The following is a 25,217-nucleotide window of genomic DNA, read 5'->3' on the forward strand; positions in this document are numbered from 1 at the left end:
CTGAAAATCGGGATTCCAATCTCCCGATAACGGTTGCCTATAATCTTGGAAAGGTTATCCCACCAAATCCACACAGGCTGGTCCTCCAAGATATTACTTCCGAAAATCATGGAAATGAATCAATGCAGGTTGATGGTTCGTCGCTGGTTCTCTTTGATGAACGCAAACGACGTCGTGGTTCTTCCTCAATGGTTACTGACTCTTCCCTCGCATCGGATAACTTTCCTGCTGGTCTTACCGGGGATTTTTTCGATGCTCCAGAACGTCTATCGGAGGGCTCCGAGTTCGGGGTCGGCCGGGCCAATGAATACGATTAGTTGGAACTGCAGGGGGATGGGCCAACCCCTTGCGGTTCCTACGTTGCGTGAACTCGTTCAAGTTCATAGGCCCGATTTTATGTTTTTATGTGAAACTCTTTCTCACCGCAATCGTATGGAGGATATTCGGTCGAAACTTAACTTTGAGGGTTGTTTCACCGTGGATAGTGTTGGTAGAAGTGGAGGTCTATGCATGTATTGGCGCTCCTCTTCGTCGTGCACTCTTATTGGCTTTTCTCAGAACCACATAGATATTCAAGTCTCGGATGATTATGGGGTGTGGTAGCTTACTGGTTTTTATGGTTTTCCCGAAAGACGCCGGCGCCAAGAATCTTGGAACCTTCTCCGACGACTTGCTTCTGTTAATTCCCTTCTGTGGGTTATTATTGGGGATTTTAATGATCTTCTTGACCCGGGAGAAAGGCGTGGTCATTCAAATCATCCTAATTGGCTTTTCACTGGCTTTCGTACTGCCATTATGGATTGTGGGCTGGATGATATTCCTCTGCTTGGTTATTAATTCACGTGGTCTCGTGGGAGGCAGGTCGAGAACTTTGTGGAGGAAAGATTAGATAGGGGAATGGCAAACGCTGACTGAAAAAACTTATTTCCTGATGCCACGCTCACTTCCCTCACAGCGCCGATGTCAGATCATCTTCCCCTTGTTTTGAAGTGCAAGGGTTTTATTCCTCATGTTGCTACTAGAAGATTTAAATTCGAGAATAAGTGGTGTCTTGAGACTGTTCTCCCCAATGTGGTTCGTGACTGCTGGCTAAATTTCCATGGAATTTCTATCACAAATAGGCTCACGGTGGTTTCTGAGTCTCTATCTATGTAGTAGCCCGCTCTTTTATTTATGATTAAAACTAGTAAATGCAAATTTTTATAAATGAATCCAGTTTATGGTCCTGATTTTTTTTATCAGAAACGGAGTTATTATTTTAGCTTTATACTTTTATAACGTATGAGAAAAACGCGACGAGGATTATTGAGCATTCAATAATTATTATTTCCAAGTTATAACTGACTTAGCAAAGTCATGTTATTTATTAATCGAAAAACAAAAGCAGTTATATTTATTAGTGCTACTTGAAGTCGAGAAATTATTCCGACTGCAACGCAGATTAAATCTACGGATTTAATCTGGATATTAAATGGCTTGTGAAGTGAATTAAATCTACGTATTTAATTTATATACGAATAATGAGCAGAAGCCAGTATTTGATTTCAAACACGCGATTAAATAGTATATTACAAAGGATTGGACTCTACGTGGCTCACTTAATGCCTTCACTCAAGTGTAGGCACATTAGTCAATAAGAGATAAAATTCAAAAGTAGAGAATGGAGAGAAAAGAGCCGACCACCAACTCCATTCCACGCCACCACCATTTGCTTCCCCACCACTACACCTACTCTTCCACTTCACTACCAACTATCCCCATTATGTAATCACCACCAACTCCACACTTTATACTATTAGCCAACAACCCTTTCTTCTATAATTTCAATCAACAAATTCTCCTTCATATATTCCTTCGTGTACCAACTCTCAAAGGGAAAGAATTTTGATTCAGCTTCTGGCAGACTCAGAAAGGTAAGAATGGCCAACTCTTTCACCATTTCTTCTTGAGTTCAGTCTGCAATTGTTAAACAAAATATGGAATTCATTTCAGCTCTTTCTTATTGAACATAGCAGCACAGACAGCCAAAAGAACAAACATTCAAGGTATTTTTACATCAGTATGCTTTCTTCTTTGTTACACGCCTCATTTCCCATGAAGCATATGATCAGTTTATTAGAAAAGCATAGTAGGAGACGATTGGTATAATCTTTTATCCATATAGAATCAACAACCCATGACTTTCACACAAGGCAAAAACAATGAGAATTTCTTACGACACCTAGCAAAATCATGCCTAGTGTAATCTCCAGCATAAGCATAATCGGAGTATGGAAAACCAAAATTTCATAAGATAGAATGAAACTAGAGAACTTAGCTTTAAGATGTAGTGCCGGCTGCCGGTTCGGACGAACCCAAGGGGACGGCGAACCCCTGTTGCCGTGACGAACACCGAGAACAAAAACAGCGAACCACCTACTGCCGAGCGGGAAAAGAAGACGAGCGGCGAACTCTTGTTGTCTTGTCTGCATCGGAATAACAGCAGTGACGGCCAAGGAAAGGAAATCCGACCGGCGCTCTGGATCAGAATCGCGGTGAAGCCGCCGATTCCCAAAATACCAACGGCGGTGGGTGCAAACCGGGCACAGGATTTCGCCGGGTTTCGAACGCAGAAGCAACGCTCCGGAATCTCGCCCACCGCGACCGGCGCTGACTGACTCGCCGGATTCCGAGCGAAGGAGCAGCAGCGACAATTTCCAGAAATCTAGGGCACGATTTTGGGGCTCTGCGGGGAGGAAAGAGGACGGCGCCGGGGCTTTGACGCGTCGACAGATGACGCCGGTGATAGCAGACGATGGCTGGATGGCCGGAGTAGGTGGAACCGACCGGATTTTGAGAGGAGCCGAGCGAGCTGGGAAGGGCCGATCGACTGGTCTTTGAATCGAGAAGAAGAGCAGAGCGTGTTCTGCTTTGAGTTTGAGAGAGAGTGTGTCGGTTGTGAGATTTGAGAAAGAGGGACCGATAGTTTGAGAGAGAGAGAGTTGGGCTTGATGCTGTTTTAATTAAGTTTGGGCTTTTCTTATTTGGGCCTCACCTTTTAATTGTTGTGGGCCAAAGACTTTTAAGTTCGGGCTTGATTTTAATTGCTTGGGCTTTCACAGTTAAATTCGAATTGGGCCAGTCTTTTATTTAATTGGCCCTTCTCATTAATTCTATTGGGCTCGATTTAATTAAGGAGTTGGGCTGATGCATATTTTATGATGGGCTATTATTCTAGTCCCATTTATATTTCGTTGGGCCAGTTTAATTCATCATTTTGGCCGATTAAATTGCCTTTTTGGGCTAAGATTAATTTCTTACAGTCCACATTAATTATTATTTGGATCCCTATTTTAATTGTTTTGGGTCGAAGACTCCTTAAGTTGGGCTTTAATTCTTTTAAAGCTTGAACTGAAGTTACTTCTTTGAGCTAAGCCTAGCAGTATCAAATTTTGATGGAGCCCAATTATTTATCAGTGGGTGAGCCGATTCGTATTCAGTAAATGAGCCGCCCATTTTATTAATTATTGTTTTGGACTTCAGACTTTAAAGCAAGCTATCATGGTTTATTTCATTAAAGTCACTGTTTTATTTAATTAATTGGCTACTCTCTTTTGAACCTATTAATTATTTGAGGTTACGTTAGTAATTATGTTTCTATCGAAAAGCCCGATAATTTCTATGAGGTCCCACCTCGATTAAAGCCGAGATAGTTCTTTTATTTCGAACGAGTACAAATGCGAGGTTTACTTCACAGCTAGAATTTTCCGATGAGGAAGGAAGAATCAAAGTTCTATTCGACCGCGTTGGACAGAAGTTAGTTAAATCTATTAACGAGGATAAATAGTAGGATGCCCCGAATATCGTTCGAAAATGTTAGTTCATGCATACAAGATTCATGCATAGTTAATTACGCTTTCTCATTAATTAAGAATTTTCCTCGAGGCAATGTCTTATTTTATATTCTCGTGATTAAGGTCAAGCGCAAGAGTAAGAACTACACAAGGAGTTATAGTACCTTAGCAAAACTTTGCTATCAGGTGGGCAATTTCTTACGCGTAAATAAAATGCTATGCATGTGTTATGCTTTATAATGCAAATTGGATCTTCAAGTATGGTATGCTTTATTATGCTTTACGCTAAATGATTTACGCTTGATTACGCTTATTTACGCTTGAATGCTTTACGCTGATAAGTTTATGCCTGTGATTGATGCTTGCGTCTGTTGGGGGAGGCCTCCCTCAACAGTACGATGCCGTGTCCGCTGAGGAGGGCCTTCCTCACGGCGCGATGCCCGTGTCCGCTGAGAGAGGCCTCTCTCGCGGCGCGATGCCAGTATGCCAGTGTTACAGCGTCTATTGGGGGAGGCCTCCCTCAATAGTACGATGCCGTGACCGCTGAGGGAGGCTCCCCCTCACGGTGCGATGCCCGTGTTCGTTGGGGAAGGCCTTCTCCACGACACGATGTTTGTTAATGAAGATTGATGATGAAGAATGCCCTTATGCTATTTATGAATTTGGAAATGTTTAATGAGCAAAGGATATGAAAGAAACTCATGCCTCTTATGCGATATTGTGAAATTGTTAATGATGTTATGTTATATGCTTGGCAACTGCCCACTAAGTACTCTTGTACTTAGCCCTTCGATGTTTATGTTTGTGCAGGTTGAGCTGTGATGGGCGATGAAGTGTTGTTGCTGAGTGGAGTTTTTGTCGAACCTAAAGTAGGCTCAGAAAGGATACATGTCTTCATACATGTATCTCAGTTATGCTTTCCGCTGTAAACACTGATTATTTCAGTTACGCCTTCTGTTGCAAACTCTGATAAAGTTTTACTCAAGCCTCTAACGATGCCTTTTTTCTTTTAAGGAATATAACGCGTATACAAGTTCTTTGAGTACCCTGTTTATGTGAACTATGCCTTTTTCCTTTTTAAGGAATATTTCACGCATATTCAAACTCTTTGAGTATTCTTTTATGCACCCTTTCTAAACCCGCTTCTTAATTTTCCTTCCCTAGTCATGGTTTTCCCGGATTAATTATCCTTAATTAAGGTCGGTCGTGACAGAGTGGTATCAGAGCAGTTCGTTTGCTCTGAGCCTAAGAGTTTATTTAAGCCAAACTTAGAATGGATCACTAAAGTGTCTAGAATTCAATCGACAAAGCTCAGCACTTCATCGCATCACACTCAACGAAGCAGAATGGTAAGCTCTTCCAAGTTTTGAGTTAATGTTTACAAAAAGTGAGAATTATCGTAATAGCAAAGTGAGTAACTGTCAATAGCCATGTTAAGTTGTTATTGAATGAAATGATTTACGCAAGCGCGATTAAGTATGCCTATGGAATGAATCCATATGAACATAGAGCTATTAAGTTATGAGATCACCACTACTACAGAACATAGAAGCAAACATAGAAGAAATTAGATTGTATCTTTTGGTGGCTATAGTGAAGGCAGCAAGATAAGTGATGCGTATAGAATAATTTTTAAGCTCATGATTTTATAGCCGCTATAAATCTCCATGACTTATGCCTAAGTATCCAGTTTAGATGATGAGATATTATATGCTTAAGAATTGATATGACTCATGGAAATGAGATGCTAAGGACCCTTAAAGCTTACTACATCAATGTTGTCATTGGAGTTATGACTTGTTTACAAGTTAGAATAAGTTAACCTGTACAAGAATTCTTTAGAGGCTTGTATTAGATGATGCTAGAGTGTACTAATTGGCACATCTTTGCTACCAAAATGCCGCCTAAGAGAGGACGCCCTGCGAGAAACAATAACAATCGCAGAAACCGTAACGCTGTACCCGAAGAACCACAAGATGCTCAAGGACATAACCCATCCCCTCCGCCCCCGACTAGGAGAGTCGAAGAACTCTTTTTAAGGCAAAATCCACCTACGTTTGACGGAACAAGTGAACCAGCTGAAGCTGAGATTTGGGTGCGTGCAATGGAGCGCATATTCAACTTTCTACGTTGTACTGATGAGGAGCGCCTATCTTGCGTCTCATTCCAGCTAACAGGATCAGCTGACTTTTGGTGGGAAGCACGTCGAAAAATTTTGACACCTGAACAATGGGCAAGTTATACTTGGGAAGATTTTAAGATAGGATTATATGATAAATATATTCCGAAAAGCTATAGGAAGAAGAAAGAAGCTGAGTTCTACGAGTTGAAGCAAGGAAAGAAATATGTGGTTGAATATGACAAGGAATTCTGCAACCTGTCTAGGTTTGCTCCACAACAAGTGGACACAGAGGAGAAGATGGCAGAGAAATTTTGTGCCGGTCTACGGTACGAAATTAAGATGGCACTAGCAAGCCACGGAGGACTCTCATACACGGAGTCTCTGAACAGGGCACTTGACGTTGAAGCTGCAATGCCGTCAGACAAGTCAGCCCCACCATTTATCCCAATGCCAAATGATCCACCAGTAGCCTCACATACTCTCAAAGGGAAGCGCAAGTGGGACAACAACGAAGACAATATCAATCAGAATAGTAAGAAAGTGTGGCAAGAAAAGGAACGGGCCGAACAGTTTATTCAACCAAGGTACGAGACACAGACTAACCTCAAGCCAACTAGGGGTAACCAAGGTCGGAAAGGAGTTTTACCTTGCCCAAATTGTGGTAAGATGCATAGGGGTGTTTGTCGAGCTGGGACTAACGGTTGTTACAATTGTGGCCAAAAGGGTCACTACTCCACGCAATGCCCCAACAAACAACGAGGTTCAACAATTGAGAACACCCACACCCCCTTGCCAGCAATACGTGGACACTTGCGAAATCAGCCTCAATCACATCAGTGAAAATCTTATGGAGACACCGCAGACAAGAGAAGCTACGCGGGAACTTGAAGACAAGATGAAGGAAAAATACCCCGAACTGTTTTAGCAGAGATATGCAAATTTCGGGACGAAATTTTTGTTAAGAGGGGTAGTATGTAGTAGCCTGCTCTTTTATTTATGATTAAAACTAGTAAATGCAAATTTTTATAAATGAATCCAGTTTATGGTCCTGATTTTTTTTATCAGAAACAGAGTTATTATTTTAGCTTTATACTTTTATAACGTATGAGAAAAACGCGACGAGGATTATTGAGCATTCAATAATTATTATTTCCAAGTTATAACTGACTTAGCAAAGTCATGTTATTTATTAATCGAAAAACAAAAGCAGTTATATTTATTAGTGCTACTTGAAGTCGAGAAATTATTCCGACTGCAACGCAGATTAAATCTACGGATTTAATCTAGATATTAAATGGCTTGTGAAGTGAATTAAATCTACGTATTTAATTTATATACGAATAATGAGCAGAAGCCAGTATTTGATTTCAAACACGCGATTAAATAGTATATTACAAAGGATTGGACTCTACGTGGCTCACTTAATGCCTTCACTCAAGTGTAGGCACATTAGTCAATAAGAGATAAAATTCAAAAGTAGAGAATGGAGAGAAAAGAGCCGACCACCAACTCCATTCCACGCCACCACCATTTGCTTCCCCACCACTACACCTACTCTTCCACTTCACTACCAACTATCCCCATTATGTAATCACCACCAACTCCACACTTTATACTATTAGCCAACAACCCTTTCTTCTATAATTTCAATCAACAAATTCTCCTTCATATATTTCTTCGTGTACCAACTCTCAAAGGGAAAGAATTTTGATTCAGCTTCTGGCAGACTCAGAAAGGTAAGAATGGCCAACTCTTTCACCATTTCTTCTTGAGTTCAGTCTGCAATTGTTAAACAAAATATGGAATTCATTTCAGCTCTTTCTTATTGAACATAGCAGCACAGACAGCCAAAAGAACAAACATTCAAGGTATTTTTACATCAGTATGCTTTCTTCTTTGTTACACGCCTCATTTCCCATGAAGCATATGATCAGTTTATTAGAAAAGCATAGTAGGAGACGATTGGTATAATCTTTTATCCATATAGAATCAACAACCCATGACTTTCACACAAGGCAAAAACAATGAGAATTTCTTACGACACCTAGCAAAATCATGCCTAGTGTAATCTCCAGCATAAGCATAATCGGAGTATGGAAAACCAAAATTTCATAAGATAGAATGAAACTAGAGAACTTAGCTTTAAGATGTAGTGCCGGCTGCCGGTTCGGACGAACCCAAGGGGACGGCGAACCCCTGTTGCCGTGACGAACACCGAGAACAAAAACAGCGAACCACCTACTGCCGAGCGGGAAAAGAAGACGAGCGGCGAACTCTTGTTGTCTTGTCTGCATCGGAATAACAGCAGCGACGGCCAAGGAAAGGAAATCCGACCGGCGCTCTGGATCAGAATCGCGGTGAAGCCGCCGATTCCCAAAATACCAACGGCGGTGGGTGCAAACCGGGCACAGGATTTCGCCGGGTTTCGAACGCAGAAGCAACGCTCCAGAATCTCGCCCACCGCGACCGGCGCTGACTGACTCGCCGGATTCCGAGCGAAGGAGCAGCAGCGACAATTTCCAGAAATCTAGGGCACGATTTTGGGGCTCTGCAGGGAGGAAAGAGGACGGCGCCAGGGCTTTGACGCGTCGACAGATGACGCCGGTGATAGCAGACGATGGCTGGATGGCCGGAGTAGGTGGAACCGACCGGATTTTGAGAGGAGCCGAGCGAGCTGGGAAGGGCCGATCGACTGGTCTTTGAATCGAGAAGAAGAGCAGAGCGTGTTCTGCTTTGAGTTTGAGAGAGAGTGTGTCGGTTGTGAGATTTGAGAAAGAGGGACCGATAGTTTGAGAGAGAGAGAGTTGGGCTTGATGCTGTTTTAATTAAGTTTGGGCTTTTCTTATTTGGGCCTCACCTTTTAATTGTTGTGGGCCAAAGACTTTTAAGTTCGGGCTTGATTTTAATTGCTTGGGCTTTCACAGTTAAATTCGAATTGGGCCAGTCTTTTATTTAATTGGCCCTTCTCATTAATTCTATTGGGCTCGATTTAATTAAGGAGTTGGGCTGATGCATATTTTATGATGGGCTATTATTCTAGTCCCATTTATATTTCGTTGGGCCAGTTTAATTCATCATTTTGGCCGATTAAATTGCCTTTTTGGGCTAAGATTAATTTCTTACAGTCCACATTAATTATTATTTGGATCCCTATTTTAATTGTTTTGGGTCGAAGACTCCTTAAGTTGGGCTTTAATTCTTTTAAAGCTTGAACTGAAGTTACTTCTTTGAGCTAAGCCTAGCAGTATCAAATTTTGATGGAGCCCAATTATTTATCAGTGGGTGAGCCGATTCGTATTCAGTAAATGAGCCGCCCATTTTATTAATTATTGTTTTGGACTTCAGACTTTAAAGCAAGCTATCATGGTTTATTTCATTAAAGTCACTGTTTTATTTAATTAATTGGCTACTCTCTTTTGAACCTATTAATTATTTGAGGTTACGTTAGTAATTATGTTTCTATCGAAAAGCCCGATAATTTCTATGAGGTCCCACCTCGATTAAAGCCGAGATAGTTCTTTTATTTCGAACGAGTACAAATGCGAGGTTTACTTCACAGCTAGAATTTTCCGATGAGGAAGGAAGAATCAAAGTTCTATTCGACCGCGTTGGACAGAAGTTAGTTAAATCTATTAACGAGGATAAATAGTAGGATGCCCCGAATATCGTTCGAAAATGTTAGTTCATGCATACAAGATTCATGCATAGTTAATTACGCTTTCTCATTAATTAAGAATTTTCCTCGAGGCAATGTCTTATTTTATATTCTCGTGATTAAGGTCAAGCGCAAGAGTAAGAACTACACAAGGAGTTATAGTACCTTAGCAAAACTTTGCTATCAGGTGGGCAATTTCTTACGCGTAAATAAAATGCTATGCATGTGTTATGCTTTATAATGCAAATTGGATCTTCAAGTATGGTATGCTTTATTATGCTTTACGCTAAATGATTTACGCTTGATTACGCTTATTTACGCTTGAATGCTTTACGCTGATAAGTTTATGCCTGTGATTGATGCTTGCGTCTGTTGGGGGAGGCCTCCCTCAACAGTACGATGCCGTGTCCGCTGAGGAGGGCCTTCCTCACGGCGCGATGCCCGTGTCCGCTGAGAGAGGCCTCTCTCGCGGCGCGATGCCAGTATGCCAGTGTTACAGCGTCTATTGGGGGAGGCCTCCCTCAATAGTACGATGCCGTGACCGCTGAGGGAGGCTCCCCCTCACGGTGCGATGCCCGTGTTCGTTGGGGAAGGCCTTCTCCACGACACGATGTTTGTTAATGAAGATTGATGATGAAGAATGCCCTTATGCTATTTATGAATTTGGAAATGTTTAATGAGCAAAGGATATGAAAGAAACTCATGCCTCTTATGCGATATTGTGAAATTGTTAATGATGTTATGTTATATGCTTGGCAACTGCCCACTAAGTACTCTTGTACTTAGCCCTTCGATGTATATGTTTGTGCAGGTTGAGCTGTGATGGGCGATGAAGTGTTGTTGCTGAGTGGAGTTTTTGTCGAACCTAAAGTAGGCTCAGAAAGGATACATGTCTTCATACATGTATCTCAGTTATGCTTTCCGCTGTAAACACTGATTATTTCAGTTACGCCTTCTGTTGCAAACTCTGATAAAGTTTTACTCAAGCCTCTAACGATGCCTTTTTTCTTTTAAGGAATATAATGCGTATAAGTTCTTTGAGTACCCTGTTTATGTGAACTATGCCTTTTTCCTTTTTAAGGAATATTTCACGCATATTCAAACTCTTTGAGTATTCTTTTATGCACCCTTTCTAAACCCGCTTCTTAATTTCCCTTCCCCAGTCATGGTTTTCCCGGATTAATTATCCTTAATTAAGGCCGGTCGTGACAATCTATGTGGGCCTCACATGCTCGCCGCAATGCCCATCGTACAAAGAATAAGCTGCAAAATCAGATATCGGCTCTACAAGGGAGAAACGGTTCTTTTTCTACTTCTAAGATGATCCAGGTGAGGAAAGATTTAGCTGAAGTCTTACTCCGTGAAGAAGCTCATTGGAGGCAAAGAGCCAAACAGCACTGGCTAAAAGATGGCGATAGTAATACTCGGTTTTTTCATGCAATGACGTCTACCCGGAAAAAGAAAAATGCGATAGCTCAGCTCCAGAAAGATGATGGCAGCTGGATGAATACTGTGGATGAGCTTCATGCTGTGGTGCGTCTTTATTTTGAGAGATTGTTTGATGATTCTAGCAGCTCCATTGATTTTCATCATGCTCTCTATCGACTTCAGCCGTGTGTGGATACCAACCTTAATGAAGATCTTGTTAGACCTTTTCAACGGGAGGAATTTGTCAATGCTATCTCTCAAATGCACCCTGACAAATCGCCGGGGCCGGATGGGTTTAATCCTAAGTTTTTTCAGAAATTTTGGGGTGTTATAGGTGACGATATCTTTGATAGATGTGTTAAATGGATGGATGAGGAGTATTTTCCGGATACTCTCAATCACACTTTGATTTCGCTTATTCCCAAAGTTGCATCTCCCTCAACGGTGAAGGATCTTAGACCTATTGCACTTTGTAACGTGGTTTATAAGATAATTTCAAAGGTCCTTTGTAACCGGCTTAAGGCGGCGCTGCCTCTTCTCATTGATCGGTCTCAATCTGCTTTTGTGGATGAGACAATGATCCAAGATAATATCCTTATAGCTTTTGAAGCTATTCATTCAATGAAGCGGAAAGTTCGAGGTAAATATGGCTCTCTTGCTCTTAAGATCGATATTAGCAAGGCGTACGACAGAGTTGATTGGCACTATTTGGATGCAGTTTTGGAGAGGCTCGGCTTTTGTGCAAAATGGAGAAGTTGGATGAGTTTATGTGTTAGAACTGTTACTTATGACGTTCTCGTCAATGGTGTAGCTGTCAGACCTATTCGCCCGGGACGAGGCCTGCGCCAGGGTGACCCTCTTTCACCTTATCTTTTCATTCTCTGCGCGGAAGGGCTTTCTGCTATGATAAGGCACGAGACGGACAGAGGGTCTATGCATGGGATCAAAATGGGACGTGGGGGACCTGTCATCTCACATTTAATGTTTGCCGATGACTGTCTATTCTTTTGTCGGGCCTCCCCGGCCGAATGTACTCGTTTAAAGGAGGTGCTTGGGGCGTATGAACTTGCCTCTGGACAAGCCATAAACTATCAGAAATCTGGGATATTCTACAGTTCAAATGTTCAGGAAGAGGAAAAGTCGACTTTATCTAATATTCTTGGAGTTTCGGCCCCTTTAAACACCGGGAGATATCTTGGACTTCCATCCTTACTGGGCAGAAAGAAGCGCGAGATCTTTAGCTTTTTGAGGGAAAGAGTTTGGTCCTGCATTCAAAGTTGGAATGGCAAGAAACTCTCCAAAGCAGGTAAGGAGATTTTGATTAAGGGGGTGGCACAAGCTATCCCATCCTATACTATGGCTATCTTTGCTCTTCCTGTTAGCCTCACAGATGACATCGAACGACTCATGAACTCGTTTTGGTGGGGGAATTAGGCTGGTACAGGAAAGGGGATCAATTGGATGAAATGGGAACGGCTATGTGTTGATAAAGCTTTAGGCGGTATGGATTTTCGTAGCTTACAATTGCTCAACATTGCGATGTTGGGAAAGACAGGCTGGAGATTACTCGATGAACCTGATGCTCTTGTTTGCCGCGTCTTAAAAGCAAAATATTTCCCGAATTCAGATTTCCTTCATGCTACTGTGGGACATTGCCCGAGTTTCGCTTGGAGAAGTATTTGTACTGCTCAAGACCTTGTTAGAAGGGGTGTGCGGTGGAGGATTGGTGATGGATCTAAAGTGCATGTTTTTAATGATCCATGGCTTCACAATAAAGCTAATTTCAAGATTGGTTTAACTTGTCCTTCAGAGTTAACTGGTATGAAGGTGAAGGATTTGCTTTTACCTGAATCATCTCGCTGGGATGTTGACTATATTCGTTCCATTGTGGGAGAGGAGGAAGCGGCTGGAATTCTTAGTATTTCTTTGGTGCCAAACTCGGGAGATGATAAGTTGATCTGGCACTACAACGATAATGGGCGTTATTTGGTTAAATCTGCCTATAAGCTTGCTAGCTCTCTCACGTTGGATAACTTACATAGGGTTGAGGGAGATTGGCGTAAGCTGTGGAAAATTGTTGTGCCGCCTAAAGTTCAGCATTTTCTATGGAGAGCAGCCCGGAATAATCTCCCGACGAAGAAAAATTTGTTATCTCGTGGGATGAACGTCGGAGGCGAGTGTGCTACGTGTAGAGGAGGGTATGAGAATCTTTGGCATACCTTTTTTCATTGTCCTTTCGCTGAAGCATGCTGGAGAGAAAGTCAGTTGTCTGCTACCATCAACTTGATTGCCGAAGGTAGTGAGTCCTTTTATCAAGCCCTCTTCCGTATTATTGATGAACTGACGGGGGAAACTCGAACCACAATTTGCATGGTGTTGTGGCAGATATGGAAAGACCGAAATGTGGTGGTTTGGCAAAATAAATTTCCTTCTCCTCGCCATTCGGTGATTACAGATGTTAGGTGTCGAGATGATTGGCTCTTTGCTCGACAGAAATCTGCTACTCAGCGTTCGAATCCAGCACCTTCGACGAACTGCCTTGCATGGCATAACTTCCCTGAGGGATCTATCAAATGTTGTGTTGATGCTGCTTTCTTCAACTCCGAACAGTCGATGGGAATTGGAATCGTTCTCCGCAATCATGAGGGAGATTTTCTCAGGGGTAAGTCACTAAAGCTTCCTGGCTGCTGCAGTGTGAAAGAAGGAGAGCTCATCGGTATAAAAGAAGCTTTATCTTGGTTGAAAGATTTAGGTTTTGAGAGGGGTCAGTTGGAGTCGGATTGTAAGGAGGCGTGTGCTGCTATTTGGTCTAAGGAGAGGAATATCGCGGAGGTTGGTGTCATTGCCCAACGTTGTCGTGATCTTTTGGCGATGCTTCCAGGTTTTTGTATTCGACATATTAAGAGAGAGTTCAATGCTATTGCTCATGATTTAGCAAAAGCGGCGCGAGATATTACTTCACTTCATGTTTGGAATGAACCTCCAGAGTTTGTGGTGGGTCATTTCCATATTCTATGTTCATGTGATCAATAAATTATCTTCGCCTTCTCAAAAAAAAAAAATCAAATGCTAGAAGATAAATTGATATTTTATCAATTCAATATGGTTCAATGTTATTCTTTTTTATATTGAATTCATTAATAATGGGAGATGGATTAAGCATTATCAGTCTCCATTAAGGATAAAATGGGCCTGAAACAAATGGGAAATGGTTATAGATCCCTATTTAAAATGGGGTAAATGTTCAATTTAAACCTTAAATTATTTTCGCACTATCAATTATATTATAAATTATTTTTTTACTTGATTATATTATAAATTATTGAAAATATCACGTCAATAACCGTTTTTATTTTTCAATAATTTTTAATGACATGTCATTCATGTCAAATTTTTCTATTTTTTTTTAATACACTATATATGGCAATCTAGTGAACAACATTAATTTTTCGAAGCTGAAAAATGGATACAAAATACAATTGATAAAGAAATCGATAGTTCAAAGGTAACAAAAACAATTTAAAATATATTTTCATCCATGATAATGATACTCCAACAAAAAAGTGAATGGCCCACAGAAATATTATTATAATTTAATACACTTTTGTAATAAGAACTCCACTGTTGAACTCTTTCCGAAAAATAAATAATGTATGCAATGCTCTATGGCACGTCTTTTGGTTTGGTGACGGTATATAATCCAAAATCCAAATGATTTAGAAATAAAAGAACATTTATCATCAAAGGGGACGAAATCGTAAGTTAAAAACCCAATTGTTTATTCTAGATGAAAGTAAATTAAGATAAACTATATATTTCCCTTAAAAAAAAGATAAACTATATATTTAATAGTTTTCGACACAATTTGAAAATAAAGCTCCATATAGTTTATACATATGCTCCAAACTATCATCATTATCATTATCATTTAATTTGTTGGTAAAATGACGACTTCACTTAATCGAGCCGCTTTTCTTGTAGGTTTTCAAAATCGAACTTTTTCGGATAGCTCTTGCCCTTGGGCCTCATTTTTAAAACTCCGCTATTGTAATTAATACAAAATTTAATAAACTTTTGTAATTAGAACTCCACTATTGAATAGTTTTTGAGAGAAATAATGTTGTGCTCTATCACACGTTATTCGGTTTTGGGTGACTGTATGGTTCTAATCCACATATGAAATAAAAGAATGTTTATCATCAAAGATGACAAAATCGTAAACTCCAAAACTTAATGTTAATCTATTCTTGATGAAAGTAGAATAAGATAAAGTATCTAGAAAATCTCAACACACTTTGAAAATATAGCTCCACATAGTTTATATTTTCACGAGATTGTTTTATTGGGAAAATGACGACATCCCAAATGAAATAAAACATCATATGTACACTTAATATAAGCTGTGGACCCTATCCATATATCAATCGAGCCGCCTTTTAGGGAGGTTTTAGGCCTATCCCACATCAACTATTTTCCAATTGCTTGCGAACCCAATTTCATATGTCGGAATCAAATTGAACGAGTCTACTTTCTTCATTTTTAAGCAAATGATCTAATTGAAAATAAATTTTATTTTAAATATTTATTCCATTTTAAATTTTAATGTTATAATTTTTCATTGTACCTTTGTTATCAATTACCAATATTTACATTTTCAAAATTTCATATAATAACACTAGTAACTAAAGATAAAAGAGTAAAATTATCCATTCCCTTGGTATGTATTTTGATGGAAAGAAACACGTTAATTTGTAACAAGTGTAAATATGAACAAGCCGACCTATTATCCGTTCACATTTTGTTTTTTCAATCGCATGAAATTTGTGAAATACTCCTACTTGAATTTAAAATAAATATTGATGCAAGTTGCCAACTAGACTTTGGTAGTTGCTATCATTAAACAAACGTTTTTCCACTGGTTCAAAAATGTTCTTAACCGTTTCACACGCTTTTCCCAGCGCGTGAAGCCACTCGCCTCTCCCAGTTCAAACTTGTCAGTTGTCAACCCCTTTTACCTGTTCAGCCAACTATCTCCCCGCTGTCTTCTGCACACAGTAGAGCGTGTGTCTATATATATAGAGAGAGAAATGCACATTTCTTCTCCGTGTTGAGTTCTTGCAAAGCTTTTTCCCCCTTTTCCTGGCGAAGTTTCGTTTGCTGCATAAGTTTTTAGAGCTCGTGGGTTTCACGCGATTTTCATCTTTTGAGCTCTCTCAAAAAAGTGTTGAGCGTTTAAATAGGTTGTGGTTGATTTTTGCTTATTTGATTTTAGGCTATAAAGTCTGATTCTTTTACGTAATTTGGGGGTTTTGAACTTCTATTTCTTTTTCATTCTTGTTAGCTGTAGACGTGGGTTCCATTTTGAAAATTCATAAGCTTGTCGTGTAAAGTCGAAAAAACACGTGATCTCTTGCAGCCATGAGTTCTTGAATCGTGATTTGCAGAGGTTGCTTACAGAATTCTTGCATAAGATATTCAATTTAGAATTTCTTCAAATCTTGTGAGAGTTGGATTAAGTTTTGCAATGGAGTCTGAAACAACCCCCGCGAAGTTCACTCTGTGGAAGCAATCGTCGATGGCTCCGGAGAAGGAGTACGAGGAGCTTGATGATCTGGAGGAGCAGGAAGAGAATGATGTGATTGACATTGATCCAGGGTTGAAGCTTATGTATTTAGTGAATGGGGGCGATTTGGATGGCATTAAGGAGCTCTTGGAGTCCGGCGTGGATGTTAATTTCCGCGATATTGATCACCGGACTGCACTTCATGTTGCTGCTTGCCAGGGCTACGATGATGTTGCTCAGCTGCTACTTGAAAATGGGGCTAAGGCGGATTCGTGTGATCGGTGGGGAAGCATGGTATAAACTGAATCTCGAGAGTCAAAGCATGTTTTAAGTTTATGTGGTAGTTCTTGATGTGGATTTATGCACATGTGTGAAGTTAAGCTGTGTTGTGTTTGTGTTCTTGTTTGCCATTTCTCTATGGGCTTGTGAGCCTGAATGGATCAAAATGGATGGTGTAGTGATGATTGTTTTCATGCTGCCTTGGTGTGCAATGTATGTGTATGTGCGGAGAGAGAAAGAGAGAGAGATGGGTGGTGTAGTGATGATTTCTTTCATGCTGCCTTGCCGTGTGATGTGTGTGTATGAAGAGAGAGAGAGAGAGATGGATGATGTGCTGATGATTGCTTTCATGCTGCCTTGCTGCAATGTGTGTGTGTGTGTGTGGAGTGAGAGAGAGAGAGTAAATGGATGGTGTGGCGATGATGGTGTGTGCAATGAACTCTCCCTATATCTCTTTCTTGCACGCACACACACATAGTCTTTACTATTTGGAAGAAAAGAATGATAGTGAAAGAAGTTGAATTCATTCTATGTGGTTAGTTTCTATACATTAGGAATGCTGCTCTACTCTGTGCATCGATTTACATATTCTTGATTGTGTCAAATTTGCGAGCTTTTTGAGCATGAAACCGATCTTAGAGGCTGCTGCCTATGCATCATTCTGTATTTTATGCGATGAAACATTGGATGCTAATAGGGATTGTTATAATAGATTTTGAGATGATCGCTACGGATAAAATGAGTTATATTGCAGTATACAACTTTTAATTTGGAAGGCTGATATCAAATTCAACTTACTAAATCATTGGTATGAGTGTCTTTTCTAGTTATTTCATTTATTGTGTAGTAGGATCTTGGTGCTGATTTAAAGGCCCAAAGACGAATGTAATGCGTCTGTTTCTACTCTTTGCTGATTCTGCTATCTGAGGTGCTTTTCTTTCTTAGCCGCTCGCAGATGCCATACATTATAAAAATCATGGTGTAATCAAACTATTGGAGAAGCATGGTGCGAAGGATCTTGTAAGTCGTTTATGCACACCACATTACAAAAAAAATTATGTCATATTTCTCTTACTTTGGTTAGGGTTTAATGTGCCGTGCTTTTCCCCCCTTAGATGGCTCCCATGCATGTTGAAAATGCTCGTGAGGTGCCCGAATATGAGATTGATCCCAGTGAACTTGATTTCAATGGCAGTGTTCAAATAACAAAGGTATTTATTTAACTACTTTTTTCGGATCATTATCATTTGACTTTATACTATATAGTACGGAGTACTAAATAACTAGTAGTCTGGCCTCGTATTTCATCTACTCTCACCACAATATATTTCTCTTTCTTATCCGAGTCATTCACGTTTTCCTCATGATCGAAAACTTCATGGCAGGGAACCTATAGAATAGCTTTATGGCGTGGAACAAAAGTTGCAGTGAAAACTTTTTGGGAAGGAATTGCTGATGAGGACAAAGTGTGAGTTCCTCAAATATTTGATAATGCTTTTAGGTTTTGACACTTACTGTTGTCTGATTCCTGTGCGTTTTGCAGCACGGCTTTTAGGGATGAGCTTGCATTGCTTCAGAAAATCAGACATCCGAATGTTGTACAATTTCTTGGCGCTGTAACACAGAGTAGTCCGATGATGATTGTGACAGAATACTTACCTAAGGTATTTACTGAAGTAGCATAGTTTTGGGGAGTTTTTTCATTATAGCTTTAACATCATTCAGACCATTTTCATTTTATTTTCTTAGCTTTTTGGGAGTATGCACTTTTACTGTTGTCTTACATGAATGCAAGCTTCGCTATTTTTCTGTCTTATGCATGTCGAAATTCTTGTGTTAATCTATTGTACACTCCATGAACTCGCAGGGTGACCTCCACGAATATCTGAAGAAAAAAGGTTCGCTTAAACCTGCAACGGCTCTCAGATTTGCAATGGATATTGCCAGGTTCGTCATATTTATACGAACACAATTTATCTGTTCCACCATTTCTTTTGTCCAAACGGAGTTAGGTGGGATGTGGAAAATGTAGTCAAACAGAAAGTTAATTACGCTAAAAACTGATTTAAAGACGTGCAAAGTCATCTTGCGATTTTATTTGGTCTGCAGGGGAATGAACTATCTACATGAAAATAAATCCGGAGCAATTGTTCACCGTGACCTTGAACCTTCGTAAGTTTGTAGTTTCCACCCACTTTATGTATTAATAGTATTATGCTGTACAACTGCAAAAAGTTTTTCGTTCTGTTCCATCAGTTTCTCATAGCATTTGCTCATATGTTCGAGCACGATAACAGGAACATCTTGTTGGACGACTCTGGGCACCTAAAGGTTGCCGACTTTGGAGTTAGCAAGCTTCTTAAACTTGCCAACAGAATCAAAGAAGACGCACCTCTTTCTTGTCACGATTCTTCTTGTGAGTTTTCATCTCAAATTACTGCTACGCGTGGTACTAGGAGACGAATGTAAATATTCGTTCAAACCAATGATCGGTTGCTTAGAATAATCGTATGTTCATTGACAGGTCGTTATGTAGCTCCAGAGGTCTTCAGAAATGAAGAGTATGACACGAAAGTAGATGTATTCTCGTTTGCATTAATTTTACAAGAGGTAATGGCCGTAATGCTTCAGATAAGTAGTGTTATATTTTTGCTTGATAAATAACAATATATCGTTCAAGCTGAAGTATATATTTTTCAGCCGAATCGCTAAACCACGTTGAATTTGAACTATGTATCATTCTAGTTGATGATACTATGTTAAGATATACTTCTTTCGACTGACTTCGTTTTTCACTAGTAGACTTTGATATATCGATCACTAAATGTAGATGATTGAAGGAAATCCGCCATTCTGTTCAAAGCAAGACCACGAAGTTCCCAAATATTATTGCGAAAAAGAACGCCCTCCTTTCAAAGCCTCATCCAAGTTTTATGGCCACGGATTGAAACAGTAAGTTCTTTCTTCATATACTATAAACTTCACCTTGTTTTGCAGATCATTGCATATTTCTTTCCACGGCATCTGATCATGTTTTGTTGTTCGTGTGAAATGCTTTTTGAGAATGTGAAACCATGATTTCAAAGATACGACCTGATAGAAAGGTCGTTTGGAGTTATTGCTTGCTATACGACATTGATGAGGAGTTTTTGGTTCCTCTTTTGACCCCTTTACAGTTTGATCGAGGAATGCTGGAGCGACAATCCAGCTGATAGACCGACGTTTAAGCAAATCATTCCCCGACTGGATGCCATCTACAACAGATTTGGCCACAGAAGGAGATGGAAGGTAATTCCCCTGCTTTCCTCGTTTTCCAGTTCTGGTCGCTGGTCGTGTTGTTTTTTCTGATGTTGAGTGTAAAGTTGTTGGATTTAATACACAGGTGATGAGGCCATTGAAATGCTTCCAGAGTTCAGATTGGATGAGAGACGGTTCGAGCCGAACGCATTCGACTCGGTCGTCGTGAAACTGCAGCAGCGTTTGATATGCAGTTGAATTTGATGTTTGAAGATAAACTCATGTTGTTGTTGCTTATAGTGAAAGTGAATACTCTGCTGTTTATTGTAAGTGCCCACGTTGTATTAGAGAAAGACGTTAGAATGAGTTGATCTCAGCTTTCATGTGATTCTTTTTAAATTAGTGGTAAATGTGATGTTACAAGAATATTGTCCATGTATACATAAATTTACCCTCTCTCTGACGAAACATGTCTTACAAGATTGAAGGGTTGATCTGATCTTTAACGTGATTCCTTCTATACATATATATGTATATAGGATGAGAATTTTATATTTTGTGGGAAATGAAAATAAATGAACAAAATAATAAATTTTGTGGGGTATTTAATTTTATTGACTTATTCATCAAAATAATCCAAACCAAAATACTTGTTCATCAAAATTATTGACTTGTTTGTGATTGTTCACGCGAATTTTTAATTCTCAACACATTTAACATTCTCAACATAACCTACTTTATTTTCTCTTTAACTTAAATGCATTTTTAGATTAAATTAAACATTGAATTTAACAAAAAAATCATTAAATTTAAATATAAAGCTTATATTAATTAAAAAAAAAGTACAACAATTAAAAAATATTACACTATGTTGCATAGGTACGGAGGTGCGGATGCGGGGGCGATACGATACGATACGAGTACGGGGATACGGGTTTTTAAAAATTATAGGGTGCGATTCAGCAAAGATACATCTCGTTATTAAAATTTTATGATATATAATGCTTATAAAATATATACAATTTAAATTTTCTTAAATTAATTATATGTAATTTATATTTTATTTTACCCAAAAGTTAAGCATTTTCAATTATATAAGTTAATTGAGCAACAATATAACAATTCAAATATTATTAGTCCAATATATAAGGCATAACTGAAAATAAAATTATCAAAATAACCTTGTGTAGGCCTTTCGTGCACGAGATACGTGATTTCGCCTATAGAATTTGCGAATTCGGTTTATTTTTATAAATTATTTTAAAAGATACGCCACGTGGCGAAGCGGGTGCAATCTGACGAGAATCCGAGAGAATCGCACCCTAAAAGAATCCGATTCACCGTACGTGCTAATTTTTGAAGAATCCGTGCATCATAGATATTACAATAATTTATAGAAATTATATTATTAGACCAAATCATGCGATTATATGCTCGATTAAATAGTCTTGAAGGCGGGTATGCATTCGTTTATCCCAAAGGGTGAAGTCCCGAGCCAAATAGGCACGAAATTCCGACGGAAATCTGCTATTCGTCTAAGGTTGAGAAGTGTTACTCGATGCCTCGTTGTTCCCTTCGTCTTCCCATTGGGTCGCATATTCTTTTCCATCTTCGATTATCATGTTGTGCAAAATAATGCACGCAAACATGATATCGATGAGTTGCTCCTTCTTCCATAGACGAGTCGAACTCTGATAATAGTCTAATGATCTTGAAGAACATCAAAAGCTCGTTCAATATCATTTCTTGTAACTTCTCGCATCAATTCGAACCTCTTCTTCTTCTTGTCCGAAGGAAATGGGGGACTCTTAACGAATGCTGGCCGATTTGGGTAGATGTCGTCAGTTAAGTAATAGCCCATAGTATAGTGTGACCTGTTAGTCTCGAAGTGCACCAGCGGAGCACCACCCGAAAGAACATCGTTAAACAATATGATTGTTGGAGCACGTTGATGTCGTTGTTTGAGCTAGAGACCCCAAAAAAGACATGTCAGATCCACAGATTTTGGGATGCAACCATTTCTAAAATGATCATCGGCTCGCCGTGATCACCTTGGGTGTAAGCTCCTTGCCACGTCGTCGGATAATTTTTCATGTCTAGTGCATGCAATCGAGGCTCCCTAGCATTCCGGGGGACCCGTGCTTCACCTCGTGCAAGGCAAGCAACCTCCGGCAGTCGGCGGTAGTCGGCCTTTTCAAATAATCTACACCGAATATGTGGACGATTGCTCGACAGAATTTCTTCAAGCATAACAAAGACGTCGATGTGGCAACACGCAAATACTTGTTGTATTGATCTGCGGCACCTCCATTCGTAAGTTGTCGAATTGCAACCGTACATTTCTGTATCGTTGCGAAGCATGTCCTCCTAATACCGTTTTCGCGCTGTTGGAAGTAAGGATTCGACTCCACTGCACTTACAATGCACAAGAACAAGGATCGACGCATACGAAAAGTCGCCAAATACAGGGTCGGGGGCGAAGTACTCCCGATAAAGTCATTTGCCAACGGCTTCGCGACCGTGATGAATGTTTGCTTTCTTCTTCTCTCTTTTTTTTGGAGGGCTAATCGGGTCATACATGACTCGCTATTTCCACAAAATCCCTATATCTTCTCCTGCGCCCGCACTCGAGCCTTCCAGCTTCTTTCCCTCCCCCATCTCCTCCCTGCGACAGTGCTATAGGGCTCGCTGGCACCGGGCTCGCACCGGCCAGGCGATCCCCGATGTACATGTTATTTAATCATGAAGGTCTACGATGGATTAATCATCACTTTATTGGATGAATTCATGGTCCTGAGTTCAAATCTTATAAAGAGTTAAATTTTTAATTTTGAATTTGTAAATTTTCACATCGATATACATATTCCACATAGAATTCATAGATTTGTAGTTTTCTTTTAAAAGACAAACGAAGAACTCATGAATTATGTGTGGAATGAGTACGAATTCATTGTGAAAATGTATAAATTTATAAATTAAGATTTTTCGCTTTCTATGAAATTCAAATCTAGGACCATGAATTCATCCACCAAAATGATGAATTAATAACTAAAATCCTAGTAATATATTACTGCAACTAAATAGTACAATTTTAGTTTATTTATCAAGCATAATATCTCTTATCTACATGGATTGAATCACAAAAACACAATGAAATCTAACACAGGCACTTTACTAAATACATGAACTTTTTATATTTTCTGAAATTTAACATGACTTTTATTTTTAGCCCACAAATACACGAACTTAGCATTTTTTCTGATTTTTGACATCGACATGAAAAAACTCTATTTATTGTTGAGGTGGAGGTCGAAATACATGACGTGGACTACGAAATATGCACTTGAATAGAGTAATTTGATTCATTATTTTGATTAGAGAGTGAATGACATGGTATACCGGCCTTCACATTAATAATAAATTAGAATTTTTTCTTGTCCATGTCAAAAATCAGAAAAAATGTGAAGTTCGTGTATTTGTGGGCTAAAAATAAAAGTCATGTTAAATTTCAGAAAATATAAAAAGTTCATGTATTTACAGGCTAATAACCCCAAAATAAATATAAATATGCAGATTGGTGTTTAATGAAACCAACACCTAAAACTATGGAGAAAAACCATGAACTATACCTAGTGTAATGACTGGAAGAAGACGGAGTAAAGAACAATCGGAAATCTTGCACGAAAGGAGAAAATATCAGTTGTATTTGAAAGTATGAGATAGCGTAAAAAATAATACACGAGCTCGGGCCCTATTTATAGATTTACAAGCAGAGGGGTAAAATAGTAAAAACATCTTCGGTGCATGCGTCATGCGTGATGGAAGGGTACAATGGTAATTCCGATAATACGCGGGAGACCTTCCCGCGCGTTTATTGGCTCCTCTGATGGAAATGTCTTATCTGGCGAAGGCGTCTTCTCTGGTGATGTTGACATCTCTGGCATGAAGGACTCCTCTGGTAAACACGTCGTCTCTGGTAAAGGCGTCTCCTCTGGCGATGGTGACTTTTCCGGCGCGGATGACTCCTCTGAAGAAGAGGGCTCCTCTGTCAAGAATGACTTCTCTGGTGCGGATGACTCTTCTGGAGAAAAGGGCTCCTCTGTCAAAAATGACCTCTCTGGTGCGGATGACTCCTCTGGCTAGAGTCATTCCTCTGATGGATGAAATCCTTCTGGTAAAAATGGTTCTTCTGACCCATACGGCTCCTCTGATGGGAATGATTCCTCTGATTTGTACTCTCTCCCTACTCTGCATATATTGCTCCTCACCACAGATGATGCAAATTCAAATAAAAACAAACTTAGGAAAATATAAAAAATAAAAGACTGATAATAGGACATATAAAGACTCAACTAAACTCATGCAATCAACAAAATTGAACTAGAGCTAAAATCGGATGAACTAGCCCAGTTGCTTCAGTTTTTATTCATGAACTCGACAATCACCGAGTTGTTTCCTGGCCTCTAGTGTGTTTGGCGATCCTCGAATTGTTCTTTGCGTCTTCATGAACTTGGCGACCCCGTGGCAGTCGCCGAGTTTATTCGTTTATTCATTATCACCTTTCTAGCTCGTTTCTTCGATTCTCAGTCTTGTTTTTCTTCACTTCGACCCTCGCATACATGCATGCTATTATTCATACTACTCTGAAACACTAAAAAATCTGCATCCGTTGATCAAAATTCATAAGCTTGTCGTGTAAAGTCGAAAAAACACGTGATCTCTTGCAGCCATGAGTTCTTGAATCGTGATTTGCAGAGGTTGCTTACAGAATTCTTGCATAAGATATTCAATTTAGAATTTCTTCAAATCTTGTGAGAGTTGGATTAAGTTTTGCAATGGAGTCTGAAACAACCCCCGCGAATATGCAGATGATGCAAATTCAAATAAAAACAAACTTAGGAAAATATAAAAAATAAAAGACTGATAATAGGACATATAAAGACTCAACTAAACTCATGCAATCAACAAAATTGAACTAGAGCTAAAATCGGATGAACTAGCCCAGTTGCTTCAGTTTTTATTCATGAACTCGACAATCACCGAGTTGTTTCCTGGCCTCTAGTGTGTTTGGCGATCCTCGAATTGTTCTTTGCGTCTTCA

General features: G+C 39.6%; 1 protein-coding gene across 2 annotated transcripts; it reads left to right on the forward strand.

Moving 5' to 3' along the window:
• The first annotated feature begins 15,971 nt into the window (after positions 1-15,971).
• Positions 15,972-20,585, forward strand: LOC131013550 (integrin-linked protein kinase 1-like). 2 transcript variants are annotated; one of them, XM_057941669.1, is made up of 12 exons: positions 15,972-16,895; positions 17,826-17,900; positions 17,996-18,091; positions 18,266-18,348; positions 18,424-18,544; positions 18,748-18,827; positions 18,990-19,052; positions 19,178-19,296; positions 19,405-19,490; positions 19,711-19,832; positions 20,057-20,168; positions 20,243-20,585. In XM_057941669.1, the coding sequence occupies exons 1-12, from the start codon at positions 16,563-16,565 to the stop codon at positions 20,264-20,266; spliced, it is 1,314 nt and encodes a 437-aa protein (XP_057797652.1). In that variant the 5' UTR covers positions 15,972-16,562; the 3' UTR covers positions 20,267-20,585. The 2 variants fall into 2 exon arrangements, with proteins under 2 accessions (XP_057797652.1, XP_057797651.1); XM_057941668.1 differs by having other exon boundaries at positions 20,263-20,585.
• Positions 20,586-25,217: the final 4,632 nt, after the last annotated feature.

This window comes from Salvia miltiorrhiza, chromosome 2 (assembly GCF_028751815.1).
Source record: "Salvia miltiorrhiza cultivar Shanhuang (shh) chromosome 2, IMPLAD_Smil_shh, whole genome shotgun sequence".
Lineage (NCBI taxonomy): Eukaryota > Viridiplantae > Streptophyta > Magnoliopsida > Lamiales > Lamiaceae > Salvia > Salvia miltiorrhiza.